We start from the raw sequence: 25,677 nt of genomic DNA, 5'->3' as shown, positions 1-25,677 counted from the left end.
CCGCCTTTCGCCCTTTGATAGCTGAAATTGGCACCAGCGTCCCCGCGACCCTTATGTGGAGGATAAAGCGGTAGAAAATGGATGAATGGATTGTATAGTTAATGTGAATAAGACTGAATTGGGAAGTTTATGTAACCTATCAAGGATTTTCCTTTATTAAAAATCTAATATTAATATACTAAAAGAGCAAATTCAGATTGTTTGAGCAGAATTTCCCTTTAATTTTTTCAAAAACTACAGTAAAAATGCATGAAACTCGGCATGATAATAGCCATAGTCAGTGTAAACAAATGAGCATTTTACATTTTATGTAACCTATTAGGAGGAGAAAGTAGAAAGTACTGGATCTTTAAGATTTCTCTACTAAACAGAACAGTGCATCTGTCCGAATAAAGGAATGAAAATTATGAGCTTAAGTTAAAGAAAAGTAAAGAACAAAACGCAACATAACGTATCCCTCCTTAGACAACAATATCCTCACATATCAACAGAAAATACAGCAAACAAGATAAACATCAGCATAAGTGATTTGCTGCCCCCCCCCCCCCACACACACACACACACACTGAGTGCAATGCAATGGCACCATCTTGTGGCTGTAGCAGATTCCAGACAGGAATATATACTGTTACTAATGGACTGGATAAGCCAGTGAAAAACCTCCCTAAACACCAAACTCAATCTCTGTAGATCAATGTTAATGTATGCTCAATACTAAATCTCCCTTTGGGCTAAGCCTCTTATAGACCTTAGGATTATACACTAAAGGATTTTCCTTTATTAAAAATCAAATATCGATATAACAGGGAAAAGAGATAGTTCTCATTAGTTTGAGCAGACTTTTCCTATATTTTTTGAGAAACTGTACACTAATATGAACAGCCTTAGAGCAGTTACAGAATCTCAACCACAAGACACGATAGACACAACAAAAACAGTCTCTAAAGACCTTCGCACAGAGGCCGTCAGTACCTTGTGTACTCTACTAATCACACAACAAAAGACCAACCGGGACTCACAATACCACGGCTGGATGAACAGAAGCTCACTTTCTGATTGAATGCCATTTGCTGGTATTGATAATTGCAATTTTCTCCCTTAAACCAACATTCAATGATACTTCTCTTAAATTATACTCTTTGTTCAAATGGCTTGGCTGCTTGACTGCATTTGTTTATCGCCCTCAGGTGGACCCCAAAGTGACACCATTGATTCAGCCCCTCAGACGTCTACCGCTTGCCCTCCGGGATGGTGTTGCAGCCAAACTCTGGATTTGTGTGGCTAGGAGATCACCACTCTCTTCCATGGCTCAAAGGTATTCTCAAAGTTGGACCTATGACAAGGCTACCTTCAAGTGCCCCTCCACCCAGCCAGTCGAGAGCCGACCTCCGTCTCTCAGGTTGCTTCGTTCCTGGGAATGACCATTTATTACCTGTGCTTCCTGCCCCACTACTCTGACATGGCAGCATCCCTGTGTCAACTACTGAGAAAGGATGACCCATGGTCTTGGTCATCAGTATGCACACAGGCCTTCTCTACACTAAAAACACAGTTAACCTCTTCCCATGTCATTGCCCAATTTTGACTCTTCTGTCCCACCAAACTACTCTGCCTTGCCAGATGATGAGGAACCAGTCCTCATTCAAACACTGTACACACCTCAGCAGCCTGTAGTCATGCTCAAGGACCTGCAAGCAAAATCAGACAAGAACCCAATACTGTCATCTGTGTTTCAGAGGGACTCTGCACAATCATCCCAATCAACCTGCAGCCCACAAGGGGCACCTGGGTATTATCAAAATCAAGCAGCTTTGTCACGAACTAGTATCGTGGCCAGCCATTGACCGGAACATTGAATATCTGGTCCGGAAATGCCCAGCGCGTCTACAGAAACCACATACTAACTAGCTGGATGGGGACATCATCATGATCTTACCACACTTACATTCCGCACTTAACCAAGTGCTATGAAAGCATTAATTAATAGTCCTGTACTCACTATAAGCAAATGTTTTGTAGTTTGCTACAAAATAAATCCATTAAATGTGGCCGTTTTACTCATACATTGAGTCTCAACTTGTATAATTGTCTAATTACTAAATCTAAATTTCTAATCAATGTATCCAAGGAGCAATGGAAGGATACAGTTTCTATAAAATGCAATACATAGCTGCAAATAATCCAATTAATTATCATAAAAATGGCTATGAAAAAATGTGTGTTATTCAAAACACCATGAATTCCATGATGCTGCAAATCCAAAAGAACCCCTTGCCTAATTTTGTAATGTTAATGTTAATTTCACTAGCTCACTGTGAGTTTGTGTGAGGTGCACTGGCAGAGAAGAACCCAAAAGCATGACAGAGACAGACGTCAGTTCAAAAAAGCATTCAGTACTTGATCAAACAACAGACAGGGGTCAAAAATACCAGGGAGTCAGTCCAACAAAGTAAACAAATCCAACAGACAGCAGGCAAGAAAACAGGTCAGATCAGGCTATAAAAACTAGGAATGTGGGAGAACTTTGCAAAAACAAGATAATCTGACCGAGGTAAGGTGATAGTAAGTTCACATATATACACAGGAAACTAATGAGCTGCAGGTGAGGAGAAGGGGCAGGCAGGATCTGAACTAACAGGAGAGTTACTGGAAAGGCATGGAAATTATCAAAAAAAAAAAAAAAGGTATTGTGAACTGTTACAGAACCCCGCCGTCCCACCCAGTTGTTCAGGATAGGCCCTTTGAAAGTCTGTGATAAGGGATGGATCCAAAATGCTGCGAGCAGGGACCCATGAGTGCTCTTCAGGACCATACCCCTACCAGTCAACCAGATACTGCACTCCTCTTGGTTAGACGATGGACTGTGAATACAGGTGCCTCATCAATGGGTGGAGGTGATCTGAATGTGCCCAGCGACAGGATTGATAACTTGGGAGATGGTGAATAGAGTAGTCATACCCGTTGTCCAGGAGCAGTGGCGTAACATAGTAACAACGGGCCCCAGTGCAAGCTTTTATAACCCACACAAACACTGTATGTGGTATATATTACACAGCAATGTTGTTATGCCCCAGTCTAGGGGTCCTAGGACATAACAAGATAAGGCCTCCTCTTCCCCAAGTCCCAAGTGACCACAAACAATTTTTAGTTGTATATTCAGAAAACAAAATGATTTATATACAAAAGTAATTTAAATAACAAAATTAGATGACAATATATTTTAACTGAGGTATAGGCTTCAGGGTTGACTTAGGCCAAAATAACAAACAAAAAGTTGTCTGTCTAGAAAATAATAAACCTTACCTAGTCAACCTTAAGGAAACCAAATGACAGGAAACTTACCTCCCTAACTAAATAAACAGGAGAAAACGCTGCAACAAAACTGGCAGTCCACCCCTACTACTTAAACAAGAACTAAACTACACAAAAGGTCTACAAAGTGTGGCCCGTTGGGAGATGAGGAGGATGAGGTAGTGCGTGCTGCCATCTGCCATGCTGCCATTCTGCCCTCTGATGTCCACCATATCGGCTCCTTATGTAGCAGGTGGTGGAGTACAGCCAATCGAGAGCCAGGGCCCAGAACCACTCCACCAATCCTGGCACGGCTATGGCACACACCTATTTGCTTTGGAGATTGAAGACGAAAAAAACACAGGGCACACACACAAAGCACTCACAGCAGTTTGAAATAAAAATAATGACTACAGTCATAACAATATGTATTTCACTTTGGCTATTGTACTGGAAAGGTAGAAAGCAGAGGTCAAAGGGGAAGTGATCAGAACCATGGACAGCACTTGGTCAGAGTGCCTAGAGGTAAAAACTATAGCTGTGCCTCAATAGTCAAGGCTGCAAATGTGCAGCTGACTGGGCCAGTGGGCCTGTGTTCTTAAATATATACTAGCCCACACAACTCAAGGGTCCCTTTCTTCTTCTCCTAATAGAATCTGGCAGACATAATTCAGTGAGATCTGAGACCATGGATGATATAAAACAGTTAGGGGATGAAGTAGGCCACAAGGAGTTGACCATCTCTCTGTTTTCTTATTACAAGGATGTCCCCCAGAATCATTGTCTAAGCAGGGCTAAGGTGTGTCTCAAACCTGGATGACAAGCCACAAGACAATCTGGCAGAGGTAAGGTTATAGTAAATTCTTATATATATATATATATATATATATATACAGGCTTAACGAGAAGGGAGGGTGGAAAATTGGCCGACCAGTTTTTTCCACCAGAGCAGGAAGTAAAGGGAGGAGAGAACTAATAAATCAGTCACACCTGATAGCGGAGGAGAGAGAGGGAACAAACTGATGCTTATCTTAAAGAAGCTGGAAGGTGGAATGAATGCAGGAGGCATGCAGACAAATGAAGAAATATTGTTCAATTAAGTTCTTTGAGCAACTAAGAAATGTAAACTTAAAAACAGTTTGGTGTGTGGAACAAAAACGAGGAATAAGCTGATCCCTGGAGCTGGAGACCCTGATGATCTTTTGAATCTGAATTCTTGGTTGGAGAATTATAATAATCCTAATCCATTCATGTCCCACTGAATTGAAATTATATCAACCCACCCCATCTATCACATCTCTCTGAACTGATTTATATGGATTGTCCCCTTGTTCACCCTTGCCCTCCTCCGAACAGAATCAAACTGAACCGAAAGGACATTATTATTGAAAATCTTTTTTGATGCTTTCTCTGATGATTGTGAATTGTCTTTTGAGTTTGTGGGTTGGTCTAATTAAATTATTATTTTGAATATAATATACACAAAAGTAACCATGCCTTGGTTGTATGTTCATGTCATGTTGGCATCTTTTGTAGCATAGAAATAAGCTAACGGGGTAATATTTGAAATTATAAAAATTGACAGGTTTTAACTTTTGATTGTTCTGCTGTCTGGTGCCCAACATTACTTGTGTTTTTGAGAGGCTTCTACACTGCAGGCAACTAATGAGGCATGGAACAACAGGTGAGGGAATGAGCTTAATGAATAGAAGGGCAGGATCTGGTTTTCCTGATCATTTCCATGCCTCATCATGTATTTACTGTGTTTGATGAGGTCTATGTGCTGATTTAGCAAGGTCTGAAGAACTAAACTGACTTTAAAATTGGACAATTGCTTCATAAAACGCAGAAATAGAAATAGAAAAGCAGAACAGCATTGCATTGTTGATTCAGTTGTGAGTGTGGGATTCTGTTAATCACTGGACAGTTATTGATTTTCTCATGTTTATTTTTTCCTTTGGAAGGAGATAACCTTCAAAAGACTGGAACCATTTCTCAACTGCTGCTGGAAATTATGTCTTTGTGTTTAGATACACGTGTACAGAGCGTTAGGGAAGAAGATGATGAGTCAGTGGGGAACTGAAGGTGGAAGGTGAGAGGATAAAAGGAGCAAGCTGTGGAGCAACCATCTACATTGACAACCGCACAGGATCAGGAACGATAATGGGAAAAGTGTTGTGGCTGCTGGCTTCTCTGGCCTCTGTGACTTATCTGGTTGATGGTTCTCCACTGTGAGTAGATCTACTGTACCTTTATCCTGCCTGAGCTTTAATTGACTCATAACTAAACTTAAAAGAGTTAAAATGTGCAATCTGTCTGATTAAAGTGTAATGGGAGCAACAGCAAAATGAGGGCTTCCCAGATTCTGATTAAAAAGAAATATGTGGATACAAATTAAAGTTAAATTCAGCTCTATTTTACTTGTATTTTACATAAAAAGAGCTGGTGTGTAGTATGCATTTTGTGTCACATAAGACAATGTAATGTGGTCTTTGAAATGATGCCAGTATATTTGTGAAAATATTGTCCTGCTTTTGCACAGTGATGTTACAACAGCCGAAGATCTGTGATGAACTGGTGTACTGATGGTGTGTTGAATCAAGATAATCCATAGATGACATAAATCCATAGAAAGATAGATGACTTACGTCACAGCAAATAATATTTTTTCTTGTAAATTGAATGTATTTAAACTCAAACACAGACTAAGATTTCATTCTATTTATTTATTTAACCAGGTAAACTACGCATTGAGATTAAAATTAATTAGTTTTGTCATTTTCGAGAGTATTCTAAGCGGAGGCGGCAGCAAACCTGAACGCACTTTTCCCCAGTTCAGTTCGAACAAGTGGAACAGTCAAATGAAAGATGCCACTGGAGCATAAGGCGCAGTGGCTTGTTCTTTGCAGAAAGATACATAAATAGAAGGGAACTAAACCATAACTAAGATACAGCCAGTGTGTTTATCTGTGTACACTCAATGAAGGCCAGCCAGATTTAAGATATAGTTCACAGTGGTTTGTGAGGTGACTACAACCAGTTATAACACAAGACACAGTGATAAACAGAATCCAAAGACTGGAGATTTGGCTGAAGCACTCAAATACAGGACATCGCCACAATCAATGGTAGGAAGGTTGCTGATACAAGAAGCTTCTGAGGTCTGAGAGAGAAGCCAGATTTATTTTGATCGTAGAAGTCAAGCTTCACTCTGAGAAACTAAAAAACTAAAAACTCGAAAGCCTGTGAAATCGAATGAGAACAGCAATATATCATGGTGTCACCAGCATCAAAATGATGGAAGACATTTGACAAATTATCACCTAGTTTGTTGAAGTAAATGGAGAATAAAATGGGTCCTAAGACCGAACCCTGTGTCACACCTTTGAGGCCTTAAGAAAAGGGGAAAATGAACCAGCCACTGGAAGACACTGCATTCTATTGGACAGATAATCAGCAAGTGATTGTTTGATAAAGACAAACAATAAAGATGTAACGCTAACAATAAAAAATGTCAGTATCCCTAACATTACACGGTGCAGTCTGACAAGAGTATTTGTCTTTTCCTGGTCTCTGTAGGAAGGTGATGTCTGCCCCAAATGTGTTACGTGTAGGAACAACAGAGAACATCTTTGTGGAGTGTCAAGACTGTACAGGGGGAGACATACTGGTTCACATCAACGTAATGGACCATCCAACCAAGCTGGTGACCACATCTGTGACCCTTACCAGTGCAAATAACTTCCAGGCACTTGGACAAATAAAGGTAAATGAAACACTATTAATTAATTAATATCCGATCATTAGTGCAGATGAGAGATCTAGGATGTATTTTTCTCATTACAATTACACTGCCCAGCCAAAACAAATGTCACATAGTCAAATACTCCACTTAGTGCCTACTGTACAAGCCTATGAGACCATGTTATGATGGGGTTGCTTCACTTGTGCAGGTCAAGTTTTAGCAACTGTAAATTTACAACCAGATGTTCTAGCATATTCCAAGTTCAAATTGTAAAGGAGCATGAGACATCATTTTCTCACATTGGTCACCACAGAGTCCACATGCTGGAGAAGACTTGACACAGCAATCCAACTCTCCCATCATAAATACCAAAAAAAAAAAAATCAGCTGTGGATTTAAATAAATGTTGTGCCATTGCATTGACTTATTGAAACAATGCCTCATCTGACAATAATCATCTGTCACTGCATTTTTCATGTATTTTTTTCATTGTGACAGGTGTATATGATATGGTAAAACCAGGTCCTTAAGGTATGATGATCAAAACTGCACGGGGAGCCAGTGTAGAGAAACTAACACTGGAGTGATATGGTTTCTCTTTCTAGTTCCTGTCAGAACTCGTGCTGCAGCATAATAAATTAACTGGAGGATTGCAGTAATCTAATCTAGATGTAACAAAAGCATGAATAATAAAACAATATTAAATTTTAACCTAATATTTACTTATTTTTATTTTGAATTATGTTTTTATCTTGAGTGCTTACGCTGTTTGTATGTTGTATTTGTTACTTGTTTACCTCTGACCTCTTTGCTGCTCTAAAAAGTGAATTTCCCCAGTGTGGGATCACTAAAGTCTAATCATATACACCTGTCCCGCTCCTCATTACTGATTACTCTGTACATGCTGCCTTCAGATCCCTGCTGCAGGGTTTAGCAAGGACGCCACCGTGAAGCAGTATGTCAACCTGCAAGCTCAGTTCCCTGACCGCTTGCTGGAGAAAGTCGTCCTTGTGTCCTTCCATTCCGGCTACATCTTCATCCAGACTGACAAGAGCCTCTACACCCCTGACAGTAAAGGTGTGTTCAGCACAACATTGGTGCTAAACAACACACACACATCTCTGTGACATAGTGTTGTGTTGTTTGCGAATGCTTTTTTAGAAAGAATGAATCGTTTGGGTGAACGAACTGAACTGAATCACTTACTGAAACAGTTAGTTTCAGCTGAGCTTTGCTCTGTTGTGACTCAAGTGAGACAGCGGCCCGTGGTAGTGGGCGGGGCAAAAGTGATTCGTTCACTGCCGACACATATGACGCTTTTCCAGCACGCAAAAGCACCATATGTTCCATATGTTTTTTGCTTTTCCATTAGTGACAGTACCTGGTATTTTTTTAGTACCTGCTCTGACAAGGTTCCAAGCAAGCTGAACCAATACTATGTGTACACCGACAGACTGCCAGCCATTGATTGAGTGTCATCACTGAAAGAGTCATGAGCGCGGCGTCCGACACAAGAGTCAAACCGAACAATGCCGAACTGTAGATGAGTTAAAAAGACTCATGAACCTCACCGCACATCACTGCTGCGTTCAGATCTCGCCACCTTTCATAGTTTCTGTTGCATGTTGAAACCTACAATATGACAAAAACAGCGGACTAAGACTTTTCAGTTCCTCTCGCTGTGAGGAAACAGTGTGTGTACTGATACATTAGGTGATTTGTTCACTGACCATACTGGGTATTAATCAGTGTATCAGTGCACTGAATGTGTGATTCAGCAAATCCAAGATCAGTTCAAAAGCCTAAAGATTCCAGAAAATGTGTGTAAAATGTGTGAAAACTCGAACTCTTAACATTTAGCAAGCAAACTTCAGCTGTGTTGCAGTTCCGTGACTGAGTCAGACGGAGTCTGCGCTCGAGTTATGCAGGAAGAACTGAACGATTCGGTGAGCGAATCTTTTGAACAAAACTTTTTAGTTAATTGATTCTAAAGACTCAGTATGCCGAAAAGAACAGTTTTTCCCATCACCACTGTGACTAGTCCACATATGATAGTACATCAGAACACACTGTGTATCACACTCTGCATTTTTAAACCGAATCTGTCTAATCAACCTCTTTCTCTTCCTGTCAGTTCTTTACAGGCTGTTTGCAGTGACACCTCGTATGGAGCCCGTGGAGATGAATGACTTAATAGACATTGAGATTATGGTATATACTGTACATCTATATGCTGATGACACTGTTATTTATACATCTACTTCCTTCCTGACTACTGCATTGTCTTCATTGTAGGCCAGTTTCAATTACGTCCAACACACTTTTTCTAGTTTCCTTTTAGTTTTAAATACAAACAAGGCAATCAGAGATGGCAGATTTCACCCCATACACATAACAAGTCGGTCTATATGTGTAACAGACTCTGTGGCGTAACGGTAGAGCCTAAAATTCAAATTCTAACAAGCCTCTGTCGGCCTCTGTTGCTCATATTGCAAGCAAGTGAGGAAGCGCACACACAGAGACACCACCACCAAAAACAATACCTCACTACCACTCCGTGGGGTGAAGTAACAAAACTAAATGCATGGTTTTCAAAAGAATTCTGACTCAGTGACTGAACTGAAACACGGCTGAACAGGTTGTAGAGTGGGGTGGAGTGGCTCAGTGGGTAAGACCGGTACCCTGTGTGCTTAAGACATCATGGTCGCAAGTTCGACTCCACCCCTGGCTGATTGTACTCAATTCCATTGTAAGTCGTTTTGGATAAAAGCGTCTGCTAAATGACATGTAATGTTGTGATTCTGCTCAGTATACACTAGAATGTTAAATCATGAGAGTTTAGATATTCCCTTGTTAAATGTTGGAGATTAAAGCACATTTTAATGGGTTTTTTTTAACTGATCTACAGTTCGGCATTATTCTTGGATTTGCTGAGAATGATTCTGACAGCTGAAGCCGCTGAAGCAGGGCACATGTTTTCGCTAAACGAATTGTGATTCAGTATCTCCGGCTTTCGGCAGTGCTGTCATTAAATACACCAAACTCCTCTGTTAAAAATTGAGATTTTAGAAATGTTCTTGCTAAATACTGCAGATTAATGGACATTTTCAGGGAATTTTATTTTTAACTGATCTAAAGTTCTGTATTATTGATATATGCTGAGGCTGATTCGGACAGTTTAAGCTGCTGAATCACTCTCCCACATTCAGCGTAACTTTATTTACCAGTGCACATACCATTTCCTCACAGTGAGAGGACCCGAGAGGACTCGGTCTGCTTTTGTTATATTGTAGGTTTCAACATGCAGAAGTGCAAACTATGAAAGGCAGCGAGATCCTTTGAAAAACAATTCAATCTTGCACTAAATAATCGCTGAAACGTTTGTCTTTATTTATGTATTTGTATCGCTACGCTCCTTTTCACATTATGTATTCACTTGAAATACAATAACTTTGTTTGTTTCCGAATTGCCCGAGTGTGGTTTAAAAGTGCCCGTCCTTGTCCTCCTTTCATCAAAGTGGCAGCAGTACATTTCACTTTTTTTAAAAACGGACAAAAATGTACATTTGTCATTTGAATATCAGATGATAACATAATCAACAACAGCCTAAACATCTCTCTCTCGCTCTCTCTTTCTCAAACGCACACACACACACACACACCTCTCTGTCTCAGTGAGTGTGTCAAGCTTCTTGGGCGAAATAGCCAAGTGTCTTGGTTGTGGCACAGTTATACTGTACTAATTTGTAAAGAGGTAATGGTTTCACTTTGTTTTTGTTTGTTTGTTTTTAGACTCCTAAAGGCATCACTTTAGCTGTTGAATCAGCCTCTCAAACATCGGGAATCCACTCTAATGATTTCAAACTAGGTGAAAATGTCAGGTTAGTTCAATTTTGTTTTTAAAATTCAAAAACATGATCAGAAGGTCTATACCACTCTCATAACATCTCATAAAAATGTTATAGCATCCAGGGGATAATCAGCATAGCGTACAGTATTCCTGTCTGAGCTCACGGCCATTAGTTTCTCTTTCACAAGCCATCCCTGAGATTCTTGTTCACCTCTGTTGTCTCTGTAAACGTCACGCTCTGACACATGTTAATCACCACAGATATATTGCTTCCCAGTTTTTGTATGACGATTTAGCTCCGCTGCTTCATCACAGCTTTCCCTGCTTGCTTGTCTGAGAGCTCTGCTGTATAAAGTCTCCCAAGGCTCATAGTTATAGTTAAGTCCTGATAATGGTCATAGGGATTGTCAGAATTGGTCAATCATAGTGAGATATAATATTGGCCAGTAATTGTCATTAGTAGTCACAGTTGTCTCACTTTGACGGTCATACCACATAAATTGTTTTGTTTTTGCAGCTGTGGATATGTTAAGTTGCAAACATGTTTTAACACATTTGAATATGAGGTATGGTCAGCTGTGGAGAGAACATCAGCCTTCTGGCTTCTCCCTCTCTGGGGGTCACCATCGTGGATCATCTGTCCGCATATTTGTCCGTAGAGTTGTTGCTTCTTTTTCTTTTGCTTTTTTTTTTACAAAGTGATAAAAACTGTGTGGACCCTGCAACTGTAAAAACAAGTGTGTGTGTGTGTGTGTGTGTGTGTGTGTGTGTGTGTGTGTGTGTGTGTGTGCGCGTGTGTGCGCGCGCGCAGTCCTGGAGTCTGGAAAGTGGTGGCCAAATTCCGCAACAACCCACAGCAGAGCTACACTGCAGAGTTTGAGGTCAAAGACTATGGTGCGTCTCTTTTACCTGAAGTTTACATTTTACCTGTACTGTTAGAGTAAGAAAAAGAACAAGAACTCATAATGTAAGTATTTACTTTCTGATTTTACTTTTCTGATGCACATACACATGTACATTTCCAGTGCTGCCAGGTTTTGAGGTGAAGCTGACGCCTTTGAGCTCCTTCTTCTATGTGGACAGTCCCGATCTCACTGTCATCATCAAAGCTTCGTACGTACTGTATGTGTTATGTCCCTGGCCTATAGAAACCAGGGGTAGCGTGTGTGTGTGTGCGCATGCGCGTGCATGTGTGTGTGTGTGTCTTCCAACTCCTCTTTCCAAAGAAAGCCAAATAAGTCTGCCGGCCAAAGTGTAGCACTTTTATTCACTTCACTGAAGAGCAATGTCAAAATAACAAACAAAAACTCTTTTTAAACCTAATTTTACCTCCAAAAAGAAAACTAATAAGAAAGGACAGAAAAGCTTACCTAAGCTCCAAACAGGAGAAAAGAAAGGTGAAACAAAATGGCTTCTCTCTCCGACTATTGCTACCTTTTAAATTTAACATAAAAATTAACAATTGTGTCCAAGCACAACAGCAAGTATTATTTACCTTGACTAAACAAAATAAAACTCTGTCAAAAGCAAAAAAAACTACTTAGATTTCAAAGTGAACTTAAATACCACACACAAAAAGCAACCCACTTATCTTTATCTTATCTTACAGTATTTTTTAAAATGTTTTTTTGGATTTACTGTACCTGCCTGAATTAAAAAAATTCAAAATAAATAAAAACAAACACCGTAATTAGATACATTTGCGTACATTTTAAACAAGCTACTTTTACTTGAGTAGAGTATTTCAGTACTCTTTTCACCTAATACTGCTTTCAACATCTTTTTAACAACACACACACAATTTGCTTGGAAAGGTGTTGAGGAGAAAGCCCAGAGTGTGGGTTAAGGAGGGTTTATATAGTCCAGGCCCCAATCTCTTCATGGTGAGCCAATCTCCTTGAAATGAGCCACTCAGTATGCCACCTGGTTGCTGACATCCACCTGAGAGACTGACAATCACCCAGACACACCCACACCACACTCACACAGTCACGCTCTCTGAAAGGAGAGAAACTGCAAATGATGGTGCCAAACAAACCAAAAACATGTGACCTAGGTTCATAACAGTATGCTGTTTTTTATTTTGTGGCTTTCAGAACTGGAATCATTAAGGGCTGAGTGGAGGAGAAAATAAATGATGTCATTAAGAGGTTGTGTTGCTGTTTTTGTCCGGCTTCCATTGAAACTGTTTCTTGTGGCTTCAGGTATCTGTTTGGTGAAGAGGTAACTGGCACAGCATACGTGGTATTTGGGGTTGTGCATGAAGGTCAGAAGAGGAGCTTTCCGAACGCTCTTCAGAGAGTAGCGGTGAGGACATACTTAGCCAGTTATCCAGTTATGCCAGTTATCATTGTTTTTTTGAATTAAGGCTTTATATGTACCACACAATCAGAGAGACTATTTTCCAGTTTTCCAGTTGCCTGTTGTCACCACCAGTTAAATGGTTTATGTATTTATGATGATCAGAATAAATCAAAGTTGATGTAAGTGTTTTTTTTTTTTAGGTTTGTAGTTTGTAGCTGTCCACTTATTTCTTTCTATGTCATATTAGATTGAAAATGGTGCTGGAGTGGCCAAACTGAAGAGGGAACACATCACACAGACCTTCCAGAATATCGACCAGCTTGTGGGGAGTTCCATATTTGTAGCAGTCAGTGTGCTGACAGAGAGTGGTAAGAAAAACAGTCCGTGTCACATGATCATTTTTTGATTGATTTTAATTTCATTGATGATCAATAACAAAATGTCAAACACCTTCTGTTAAAGTGTTAGTGTGTGTGTTTCTACATCAATTCAACAGGTAGTGAAATGGTGGAGGCAGAGGTGAGAGGCATCCAGATCGTTACATCCCCCTACACCATTCACTATAAGAGAACGCCCAAATATTTCAAACCAGGAATGTCCTTCGATGTTTCGGTAATGCATTTACTCATAATTTACAATTATAACATATAATAATATAATTCTAATTACTGAATAATTTAACAAGACAGTTCAATATATTCTTATTGTTCGGCTGTTTGTTTCTTTCATGGCAGATTGAAGTTGTGAATCCAGATGAAACTCCAGCTAAAGGTGTTGCTGTGATGGTGAATCCAGGTGAAGTGAATAGTTTGACTGCAGCTAATGGCCTTGTAAAGCTTACCATCAATACAGAGGCAAGAGCATCAGTTCTGAGAATCACTGTAAGTCTCTGAAACATCTTCCTTTGCTTTCCCTTCATACTTTGTTTTTAATGGAAGCTGAATCAACTCACATTTTATCTACTTGCAATATTTAAAATAAAGTGGCACTATCACCAAATTATGTAACTTCTTTTACTTGACACTGTTCTGTGATCTGATTAACGTAATACTACCGAGATGAACTACTATTTAGAGATTAGATTACACTGCCTCAGACACAGACCTGGTAGCTTGCATTAGCTGAAGCGGTGGCTCGTATGATTCAAAGCTCAAACTCAGGACTACAGACGTCCAGGGTTAGTTTGTCACAACCTACTTTTATTAGCAGATGTTCACAGTATGAATTCTAATTTCACTGCTATATATATATTATTGTATGAATGTCACAAGTGTTGTAGAAATACGTGGCTAACAGAAAAGAGACCACCTCTGTGTCACTCTATGCCTGTCATCTCCTTCAGTGTTTACCGACTGTAACCTGTTTGTCCCGCCCCACTCACTGTTATTGGCTAAAGGATATAACACAATGGCTATATTGTCATTTTTCAGTTATTGTCAGTAGTTCACTATATACGACTGGATAGAACAGTACAGATCTGGGATCTTTTGTATATCTTTACATTGCTGTGTTTGTAAACCTGTCTGTGTCTCTGATTTTAGGCAACAACCAGGGATCCTCGTATTTCACCGGAAAGACAAGCATCAGCCACCATGGTAGCTCTTCCGTATAAAACTAAAAGCAACAGCTACATCAACATAGGTAAATAAAATCCTGAAATACTGTAACTTCAAATGGTAAAACACATTAATCATGACAGAGTATCATGAAAATCTTTCCAGTGTGCAGAACTCATCACAAAATCATCTTTCGCAGATGTGTATACAGCAGAACTACAGTTAGGAGACAATCTGAAGTTTATCCTCAACTTGAACAGGCCGTCAAATCAAGACACTGATATCACATACCTGGTGAGCCGCATGCTATGACCTACTGATCGTTCTGTATAAACTTGTGTTTGGGTCCATGCTGATGTTTTAATCTGTGTCCCCAGATCCTGAGCAGAGGTCAGTTGATCCGACATGGCCATTACAGGACAAGAGGACAAGTAATGATTTCCCTGACCGTTCCCATCATCAAAGACATGCTGCCATCATTCCGCATCATAGCCTACTACCATCCAAATGACAATGAAGTGGTATCAGATTCTGTCTGGGTGGATGTCAAGGACTCCTGCATGGGCTCGGTGAGACACACAATATTGATATAGTGGAGTTTAAATAAGTGAACAACAAGATTCAATATTTCTATAAAATGTAGAATAAGTGTGTGTGTGTGTGTGTGTGTGTGTGTGTGTGTGTGTGCTGCTTTAACAAACACAAAATGTTCACTTTACTTTACAATCAGCTGAAGTTAGAACCCTTGAGACCTGCTACATCCTATGAGCCTCGAAGGGTGTTTGGTCTGAAGGTTACTGGAGATCCAGGAGCCACAGTTGGACTGGTGGCAGTTGACAAAGGAGTCTTCCTGAATAACAAGCACCGCCTCACCCAGAAAAAGGTTATTATTACTATTTTAATTAATTTTCATCTTTGAATTATGGAAGGTGTGCAACATAAAAAGTGGTGTAATGAAATTTGCATGTTCTAGTATGTGTATGGTTCAGATCAATACATTCTAAAACAAACTATATGCAAGTGTTAAGGTTTACTTTAATGCCATTCATCATGTTAAGACATGGAGGATGAAAACTGTCACTCAGGACCCTCATTTTTGTGGTTTGTGTGTTTGTATGTCTGTGTGAAAATGTCTTCCACTCTGTTCAGGTGTGGGACATTGTGGAGAAATATGACACAGGCTGCACCCCTGGTGGAGGAAAGGATGGTATGAATGTGTTCTACGATGCTGGGCTGTTGTTTGAATCCAGCACAGCTTCTGGAACTCCTTACAGACAAGGTGACACTATTTTCACTTTTGGTTTCTCCCTATCCTCTCAGGATCAAGACATTTAACAATAGTGAAATTGTTTTGGAAAATAATTTGGTGTAGAAGTTTTGCGGTCCTCATTCTACTGGCTAATAGACAGTAGATATGATAATCCTTACTCCCCCTGTCATGTCGCACTGTTTCGAAAATTGGACCAGAGAGTACATCCTTCTCACCAGCTTTGTGTTTAGGTGGAGGCAGAAACCTCCACAACAGATATATTGAACTCCTAACAAGATTGTTTGACATCAGAGCAAGTGAAAACAAATTAACCATACAATTCAAGTTGTATAAAGTTTAAAAGTTCCAATAAATTTGTTTCTTGCAAAAGACAAGTGTAGTCTAACATTGTTGGGCTCTGTTCAACCTTTTTTCTGTGTTGCATTTTCAGAACTAAAATGTCCAGCCCCCAGCAGGAGGAGAAGACAAACCCCTATTATGGACGTCACAAGCAGCTCAAGTAAGAACCACAGCTCTAAATCAGCAGTGATTTAATGTGCAGTCACATTACAGGGCTGAACAATGCAAGTGTTTTACTTGCATTTGTACTGTAATTCATCTAATGTATTTAGTTGCACATGTGCGGGTAACAAAAATGACCAGTGAAGCTAACTGAACCAAAAATATCACATGATCCATCTCCAGAGTGTGAGCACACGTGTGCAGGTGTGCACCATGGGGTGCCGGGCCAGGGGTTGCACAGGCAATATATCGACTTGACTACAGTAGACCACATACACACTGACCTGTGCTCAATCAAAGTAGTTTGTTGTATGTTTTGAACACAATCAGACCTCTGTCCCGAGTGTAACCCCGCCCTTCACCCAATGTCAGCTGGGATTGGCTACAGCTCCCCCCATGTTGAGGAAAAAGCAGTAGACAATAAATTAATGAATGAACACAAGATTATTAAATTTGGGTTCAGGATAGTCTAATGTAATGGTAGTGCTTCCACTGAATGATGAACGTACCTATGCAATACAATGTGGAAGTAATCCAAGTATTCAGAATACGTTACTCACTGATGCATGTGATTACAAATGCTGCTGGAAGAACTTTTAATGTCTCTCTAGGTGAGGTTGAAGACAGTTACATGGACAGCAATGAGATAGTGTCTCGCACTCGGTTCCCTGAAAGTTGGCTGTGGACAGACATCATTCTGCCCTCTTGCAACACACCCAACTGGTGAGGCAACACACACACAGACATACACACAGATATCCGCACTCATGACACCACTAAAATCCCAACAATTGTCTTTGTTTCAGTGCATTCAACAAAAACGTTCCTTTACCAGACTCAATCACAACCTGGCAGTTGACTGGCATTAGTCTGTCAACAACCCATGGTGAGCACTCAGTGAATATCTGTTGTTTCAATTGTATCCATAGACTGTATATCAACATGGACACAGTCTTGAGATTTGTGAATTCAACCACAACCATGACAGTTTTTGCAAATGGACATTCATCAGCTGCTACCAGGCACCTATTGGTCGATACTAGCTGTCAATTACACAGGTGTCCACTCATATGTGACATGACTTTTATATCAATTTTACTCTCTATTTTTGACATGATATTCTATTGCAGAAGACCTGAAAGTAGCCACTGAGACCATTAATCCTTGTTTACTGTCATTATAGATCAATAAGGGAGGTGTTGTGGTGTGCTAATTTCCCATAGACTTCCATTGAGTTGTCCCTGTTGGCTTACTGCTACTTCCATCTTACTTCATCGACTTCCCTTTTCAAACTGGAAAACAATGTCAATTTGTATATACAATCTATGATTGTACCTGACTATTGTGAAATCTCTTTCACTTACTTCTCCTCCTCTTCTTAAAGGAATCTGTGTCAGTGAGCCGTTAGAAGTGATTGTCCGGAAGGACTTCTTCATTGACCTTATGCTGCCCTACTCTGCTGTCCGTGGAGAGCAGCTAGAAATTAAGGCAATCCTCCACAACTACAGCCCCGATTTTATCACTGTAAGTCTGTTGTTTCAGGCCACAATCAATGAGACCATCATATTTTTCTCAGGAGCTTGTAATCAAAAAGGAAAAAAAGTGTATATTTGTCTGGTTCTTCTCTATAGCCTCAAATAACAATTTAAATCAATGCATTCATTATAAAAACTGTGTATCTAGTAAATATAAATGTCAGTTACAGTCAAAGCACTGTCAAATAAGCTCACACAATGTCATCAGTTCCATATGACTTTTTTTCAGTAGCGATAGCCATTTTTAGATCTTGCGTTATGACATTACTGCGTTGCGCACAGAAAGTGATTTGTTTTATATCAGGACACATGGAGGCAACTGCAACATTGCATAAGTAAAGTGAGACAGCACCAAACTGGTGTGAGTACAACTAAAAACACAAAGAAGCGACCATGAAAAGTTTCAGATGTGAATAATCATTCAGCTTTAATGAGAAAAGTGTTTCTTGTCCCCACTTGCCCCTGCACCACCATTCTATACACACAAACACACTCAGGTCTGATAGTATTTCTTGACAGAGCATAAAAAATCAAGGATACATACATCTATCTATAAATTCTAGGAACGTCTGTCTGTGACTCACATATCTCTCGAACCGATGATCCGATTGATTTCAAACTTGACAGGTGTCTTGCTATGGGCAGAGTAAGTGCAGTTGGACGTTGTTTGGAGAAGTAATGCAAAAGATATCGGTAAAAGAAGCACACATTGGCTTTCGCCACTCTCGCCGCTCTACTGCAGCCACTCCCCCTCTCACTCACACAGCACTGTGAGTGAGACAAGGCGCAGTGAAGCTGAGGCAGATGACGAACGCAGTGCTGGACTGGCAAGTAATGCTGCAACGGCAGACAAGGCGCCATGAAGCTGAGGCAGACAACGAACACAGTGCACCCAACCACACACTGTTCACACCACTCCCCTCCGGGAGGCGTTACAGGTCTCCCTGCACAATTACTGAAAACACACACAAAAACAAATTTTGGATGGGCACTACACTAGTACATATAATGTTACTACAAAGAACAACCATCTGCAGAATAATAACGACAACAACAAAAACCAAACATTACACACTGCAGCTTTAAATTAGCTGTGGATCATTGTCCCTTTTTAAGATTGTTATTGTTATGTTATTTTATTGATATTTTCTTTTTTTGTTGATGACTAATAGAACCTGAAACAGTAAAGGAAATATCTCTAACTGTATTTCATTTGCAGCTGATTCACTTTGTGGTGTCTCTTATTCTCCTCTCTCCACCTCTCTCCCAAGGTGCGTGTGGATCTGACTAAGATGGAGGATGTGTGCAGTATAGCGTCTAAACGTACAAGATATCGTCAGGATGTCACAGTCGGGCCCCTGACTAAACGATCAGTTCCCTTCATCATTATACCCATGAAGTACGGACGATTCAAGATTGAGGTCAAAGCAGCCGTGAAGAACTTGTCGCTCAATGATGGAGTCATGAAGATGCTGCGGGTGGTGGTAAGAGAAACAGACGCCATATTAAAATGACAACAGTGTGTCAAGATGTTCTTTAACATTAGATGACATCAGACCAATTTCAACAGATATGTTGTGTATGTACACATGTAAGAGTCCTTAACATCTCTGGAGCCACACGTTACGGGTTAGTGATGTTGCCTTGCAGCAAAAAGGCCCAGGTTCGCAACCTGGTCAGGACAAGGGCCTTTCTGTATGGAGTTTGAAAAACATGCAGAGGTTAACTGGACACTCTCAATTGCCAATAGCTTTGAGTGAATGTTTTTTTGTATCTACGTGTTTGCCTTGCGATGCACTGGTGACCCGTCCTTTTGCCCTATGTCTGTAAAATTGATTAAAAAGTGATTTCAACAATAAGGAGTGGACAGCAATCTCCTGTGATAAAGTCAGTTTGGGAAGCAGTCTTCTCTTAATTCACATGTATATACTCTCAGCTATTGGTTGAAGAACTGAAAATTAGGAAAAAGGAATCAATATACTCTCAGCTGTTTAGGAAGAAGTAATCGATAAGAATATTTCTAGAATTTTTTTGTGATGTATGAAAAAACAATTACAACAGTAGGACTCAACACAATGCAACAAAAAATATCCAGTGACAAATTATATGAGAGAGAGAGGGAGTAAGAGTGAGAAAACGTCAGCTAACCTTGGCTGGAGTTCTATGTTTGCTGCTCTCCAGGAGAAAAGTATCCACACCAGCATATCTGTCCTTAACTTCCTCTCTCCTTTTTTTACATCAACACTGCAGACCCCTTTTTCTTCTTCTCTGGTTGATTTATTTAAGGGAGGGGTGCCAAGGTTTTTTATATCTGGAATTGTTCCTAATTCCAACACCTAGCAACTAACCTGTTTTCTACTCATTCTGCTGGAATCCCATGTGTTAAAGTGCCATGAGGAGAGTTATTGTGTCAGTGGCAGTGGGTGGCACAGAAATTGAGTTTGCAGCCCACAACTTACTTGACTCATTTGACTTAATCCTCTTCGCCCATCTGGGAGCACAGGGCCTCAGTGAAGTGTCTCCACCACTTCAGGTCACATGCGGTCTTCCTCACCTCTTGCCACGAGGTGTTGGCTATGGTTAAGTCCTTGTTGATCCCTTTCCTCCAAGACAGCCGTGGCCTTCCCCTCCTTCTCTTTCCTTGAGGATTCCACTCAAGGGCAGATCTAGTGATGGCTGTAGGAGGCTTTTGGCCTATCCATCTCCATATCCTTCTTCTAATGGTGACTTCCACCAGTTCCTGGCCTGTTCTCTCTTAATGATGGTTTGGTGTTTCTTGATGTTAAGTTGTGTCAGGCCCCACGTTTCATAGCCATATAGCAGGATGGACTTTACATTTAATTCAAGGATCCGTAGTTTGGTTTTGATGGAGATACTCCTGGACCTCCAGACTGGTTTTAACTGGGCAAACACAGCCTTGGCCTTTCCTATGGCCCCCTCCATCGTTGCTGATGACGCTCCCGAAATAAGTGAATTCCTTTACTCTCTCCAGCTTTGTTCCTCTGCAGCACACAGGGTTGGCCTTCCCAGCTGTTTTGACCCGCATTTCTTTTGTTTTAGTTGCGTCTATTGCTAGTCCTACTTGGTTCGAGTTTTCTCTCGCATCTGGCATCTGTCTCCCTCATTATCCAGTCTAGTGTGATTATTATGAGCAGAGGTGTTCTGCTCATGTTGAAAGTGCCTGTTGAAAGCCTCTGTCAGATTTTCCTCGTGTGCTACCAGGGCTTGAAAGTTAGTGTAGAAAACTTTAATCATGTTGATGATCTTTGTAGGGGTTCTGTAGTGGGAAAGGATGTTCCATAGTGTGGTCTTGTCAACTGAGTCAAATTAGTCTACAAAAACAGCATACAGTTGTGAGTTCAACTATAATTCTCAGGGTTGCAACCTGGTCGGTACACAATCTGTTTGGGCGGAAGCCTGCTTGGTTGTCTCTAAGTTTGGATTCCATGGCGTTTGCTGTCCGGTTAAGGATTATTCTGCAGAGTAGCTTGCTGGCAGCTGAGACGAGCATTATGCCCTGCCAGTTCTTGCACTGGGTCAAATCTCCTTTCTTAGGTATCTTAATGATGGTACCTTTCTTCCAGTCTAGGGGCATCTTCTCTTCTTGCCATATTCTGCTAAGGAGTGGGTGGAGGGCTTCAACAGACAGCTTGCCTGCCTCTTTCCAAGCTTCTGGGGGTATACCATCAGGTCCTGCGGCTTTACCATTTTTTAGTGATTTGATGGCCTTACCAATCTCTGCCTAACTTGGTGGTCCGGTGCGTATATCAAGCAATGCTGTTTGAGGTTCAACTTCCGGTGGATCTGGTGGGGGTGTGCGGTTGAGGATTTCTTCAAAGTGTTCTTTCCAGCGTTCCATTTTTTCCTCCTTTGTTGCAAGCAGCTTGCCCTCTTTGTCTTGTACCGGCATGTTAATTTATCTCCTTCTGCCACTCAGTGTTTTTGTGATTCTGTAAAGGGTTTTCATATCCTGCTTCGACGCGGCCTCCTCTGCCTTCGTGGCCATGTCCACGATCCACTTCCTTTTGTCTCTCCTACAGCTTATTTTCACTTTCTGGTCTGCTTTGTTATAGAGCAGGGGTAGGCAACCTTTGGCACTCGTGCCACGGGTGGCACTCTGTGGCATAAACACTGGCATGCTGGCACCGCAGTGTTTCTAACTTTATGTGTGTCCTGATTTCATGGGTTTGAGTGACAGCTTCCAGTACAAGGTACTGTAGTCTCAGTTTTGGTTTGGCCTATCTTCCCAGACAGAGCAATATGTTTGTTAAACGCAGTGTTTTTTTAAGATGTTTTTTCTTAAAGTTATTATTATTAAGCATGAGCAGATAGAGCACTGAGATGTGCTCTATGAATGGAATAAAATTCCAGGTATATTGGAAATGTTTTTGTATTTTGTGTCATAATTTAACTTTGTGTTATTGTTGATAATGGCACACTAGATGAGAAGAAAATTTCAAACTGGCACTCCATGTCACAAAGGTTGCCGACCCCTGTTATAGAGCTTCGTAGCATTAGCCTTCTGGTTCCTGGTTTTGCTATTATCAATAGCAATCCTCCACCTTCTCCCATGTGTCTTGATTCATCTACTTATTCTTCTCTCTCTTAACTTTCCCCAGAACCTCTTCACATGCGCTTGTATAGGCTTCCTTGATGATAGACCATTCAGTTTCGATTTCATCTTTTTCCTCTACGTCATCTGAGTTGTAGCGTGGAGCATCAAAGCGGTTTGCCAAGGTAAGAACGAATTCTTGTTTTGTTTCTGGGTCTTTCAGCCTCTCTACATTATACTTAGTTGTCTTCAGTTTCGTCTTCCTACAAGCTGCGAGTCTTGCCCAGCAGGTGGCCAAAAGTAGGCGGTGGTCCGAACCGATATCAGCGCTTCTCTTTATTCTGCAGTCCTGTAGTGTTCCCTGCCGTCTTCTTTAAATTGCAATGTGGTCTATCTGGTTTTCAACAGATCCATTGGGTGATATGTGGAATTTTATGTGGAAACAAGGTGCCGCCTATTACCAGGTTGTTCAAGGAGCAGAAGTCGACAAAGAGTTCTCCGTTGTGGTTCATGGTTCCGACGCCATGCTTTCCCATCCCTCCTTCATTCCCACTGTTTACTGTTTCTCTTCTTACGCTTGGCCATGGTGGCTTGCAGCTGTACATAGAACAGTTCCTTATCTGCTTCACTTGCATCATTGGTGGGGGCATATGCTTGTATAGTGGCTGTGTCTTGACAGCGGAATGTAAATCTCACCATGATGATTCACTCTGAAATGGGTTCCCATTCCTTCAGACTCTGTGCACTTGTCTTTGTCTTCTCTGCATTTAACCCATCCTCTACTTGAAACCTTCCTACAATTAGGAGCAGGGGGCAGCCACTGAACAATGCCCGGGGAGCAAATGGGAGTTTGGGTACCTTGCTCGGGGATACCCCAGCCCATGCCCCAACATATACAGAATGAATAAACTTATAAAATAGTTGTGATTATAATGTTTGTGTTGTTGTTTTTCCAGCCTGAAGGTGTACTAATTAAGTCTGTACAGACTATAATTCTAGACCCCTCACACAAAGATGCCGGTGAGTTCATACATTGAATGCCTTCACTTTTTAATCATTCTGTGTTGTGTGTTTGAACTGATGCAAAATGATTCCCCCACCCCCCAAACTTGCCTGTTTCTTCCTCCAGGAGGAAAACAAGAAGAAATCCTTAATAGTGGAATTCCAAAGAAAGACTGGGTTCCTAACACACCTACAGGCACACAGATCTCTGTGACAGGTGGGATATCACTTATTTACTTGTTTCTTCCTGTTGATTGATAGTGTTTTGATTGTTCTGGTTATGCATGTGCAGGGAGTGAAGTTGGTCCATTGGTGGAGAACGTCATTAGTGGGGAGTCGATGACTTCATTGATCCAGTTGCCACACGGCTGTGGAGAGCACAACATGATCCACATGACTCTACCCGTCATCGCAACCATGTATTTGGACAAAACTAACCAGTGGGAAACTGTGGGCGTTCAGAGACGGAATGAAACCCTCCAGCATATCAGGACCGGTGAGATCATGATTATTTCATTCCTCTCTGTGGCTGAAATTTTAAATCTGTAAAGCATGTTGGTCAACCTTGACTGTTTTTTTAAATGTGCTCTAGTAATAAAGTGGACTTCACTTGAAATGGTGTCAAACAGTGTGGTAGACAACAAACTACTCCTGCAGATTTACAGAGCCACTAATTGAATGTGATATATATTTATATATCACATTCAATTAGTGGCTCTGGTATATATATATATATATATATATATATATATATATATGTGTGTAAACATGGACTTAATGGCACTTGGAAAATAGTGTGTTTTGTTTGCATCCAGGCTACAATAATGAACTCGCCTTCCGTAAACGAGATGGATCTTTTTCAGCATGGCCCAGGGCCAAAAGTAGCACGTGGTGAGACGTTCAAATATAAATGAGCTCATATGTAAATGTTTCCACATCCTCGTCTATCTCTGACTGTGTGAGCGTGGGCGTATATTTCATGTGTTTAATGTAACTTAACAATCACCCCATCTCTTCTCTCTCAAAGGCTCACAGCTTATGTGGTCAAGGTGTTTGCCATGTCCTACAACCTGGTGGAAATGCAGAAGAATGTAATCTGTGACGCTGTCAAGTTTCTGATTTCCAATGCACAGCAACCTGATGGCATGTTCAGAGAAGTCGGAAGGGTGATCCACAGAGAGATGAGTGTGTGTGAACTCATTCCAGTAACATCATGAATGACAAAAAGACAGCTAATTCAAAAACGTTACGACACACTTGCAAATTCAAATAAAATATTTTTCTGTGTGTGTGTAGGGTGATGTTCAAGGCTCAGATTCAGATGCCTCCATGACGGCGTTCTGCCTCATCGCCATGCAGGAGTCACGCAAGCTATGTGCTGACACAGTTAGTGTGAGTACCTCACCTGCATGCATTGTATTGCACCACTGTTATTGCATCACATACTCACTCCACATAAGTGATGAACCAAACAGAGTCTGGGGCACTAGTCAACAACTTTAATGCCACTACAGAAAAAGTAGGCCTGAACAACTAGTGCCTTTCCTCACTCACCCTTAGAGCAAAATCCCCCTGTGGTCTATTGGGTAGCTCAGAAGGTGAGCCCTTGTAATTTGACCTCTTAGACCTTTTACCTTGACTGAACCTCATATGTACAGCCTCCTTGGCATCAAACTCATCAAATCAATATGAAGCTAGGTCCCTCCATACTGATTTGAATCAAGCCCTATGCAGTGTCTACATCCCCTCTCACACACAGAGACTGGGAGGATCAGCATGATGCACAAGTAGTAGGATGAACAGAACATTAGTTAAGTTTTATTTCGTAAAAAAGACATAATTGCCAAATAGATTATGAGAGCATGGTATGTACCTTGTATTCTGAGCAAAATGGCAACTTTGTCCCAAGAGGCACAGTAAGACTTGTCCATGTAGTTCCTGAAAATGAATATCTTCATGGATTGATACTCGTCTCTAGCCAGATTGGCATCACAGCCATTTCTGAAAGGAGTATAAGGAAAAGCTGACCAAACAATCCACGTTTCAGTAGGACCTAGATCGGTGTTAGAAA

The 25,677-nt window shown here is 40.9% G+C and overlaps 1 protein-coding gene across 5 annotated transcripts in view; it reads left to right on the top strand.

Moving 5' to 3' along the window:
* Nucleotides 1–25,677, top strand: part of LOC131466799 (complement C3-like) — a 35,729-nt gene that overhangs the window by 2,652 nt on the left and 7,400 nt on the right. Inside the window, exons 3-31 of one of the 5 annotated variants that reach the window (XM_058640247.1) lie at nt 1,188–1,315; nt 3,542–4,136; nt 5,322–5,522; nt 6,871–7,057; nt 7,951–8,113; nt 9,171–9,247; nt 10,829–10,917; nt 11,698–11,780; nt 11,912–11,999; nt 13,091–13,193; nt 13,438–13,558; nt 13,687–13,802; nt 13,925–14,071; nt 14,732–14,831; nt 14,946–15,040; nt 15,124–15,315; nt 15,477–15,629; nt 15,896–16,025; nt 16,447–16,515; nt 17,141–17,240; nt 17,324–17,403; nt 17,902–18,041; nt 19,324–19,536; nt 23,561–23,624; nt 23,734–23,823; nt 23,899–24,102; nt 24,422–24,497; nt 24,634–24,793; nt 24,903–24,998. In XM_058640247.1, coding sequence (XP_058496230.1) covers nt 5,455–5,522; nt 6,871–7,057; nt 7,951–8,113; nt 9,171–9,247; nt 10,829–10,917; nt 11,698–11,780; nt 11,912–11,999; nt 13,091–13,193; nt 13,438–13,558; nt 13,687–13,802; nt 13,925–14,071; nt 14,732–14,831; nt 14,946–15,040; nt 15,124–15,315; nt 15,477–15,629; nt 15,896–16,025; nt 16,447–16,515; nt 17,141–17,240; nt 17,324–17,403; nt 17,902–18,041; nt 19,324–19,536; nt 23,561–23,624; nt 23,734–23,823; nt 23,899–24,102; nt 24,422–24,497; nt 24,634–24,793; nt 24,903–24,998 — 3,204 coding nt within the window. In that variant the 5' untranslated portion in view covers nt 1,188–1,315; nt 3,542–4,136; nt 5,322–5,454. Of the gene's footprint in view, nt 1–1,187; nt 1,316–3,541; nt 4,137–5,321; nt 5,523–6,870; nt 7,058–7,950; nt 8,114–8,910; nt 8,983–9,170; nt 9,248–10,828; nt 10,918–11,697; nt 11,781–11,911; nt 12,000–13,090; nt 13,194–13,437; nt 13,559–13,686; nt 13,803–13,924; nt 14,072–14,731; nt 14,832–14,945; nt 15,041–15,123; nt 15,316–15,476; nt 15,630–15,895; nt 16,026–16,446; nt 16,516–17,128; nt 17,241–17,323; nt 17,404–17,901; nt 18,042–19,323; nt 19,537–23,560; nt 23,625–23,733; nt 23,824–23,898; nt 24,103–24,421; nt 24,498–24,633; nt 24,794–24,902; nt 24,999–25,677 lie in introns of those variants that run through there. The other 4 variants (XM_058640245.1, XM_058640246.1, XM_058640250.1 and 1 more) reach the window with 4 other exon arrangements.

Source organism: Solea solea, chromosome 10 (genome assembly GCF_958295425.1).
Source record: "Solea solea chromosome 10, fSolSol10.1, whole genome shotgun sequence".
In the NCBI taxonomy this organism is placed as follows: domain Eukaryota; kingdom Metazoa; phylum Chordata; class Actinopteri; order Pleuronectiformes; family Soleidae; genus Solea; species Solea solea.
Note: the sequence above shows the minus strand (reverse complement) of the source record. Positions and strands in the feature narration are given on the sequence as shown.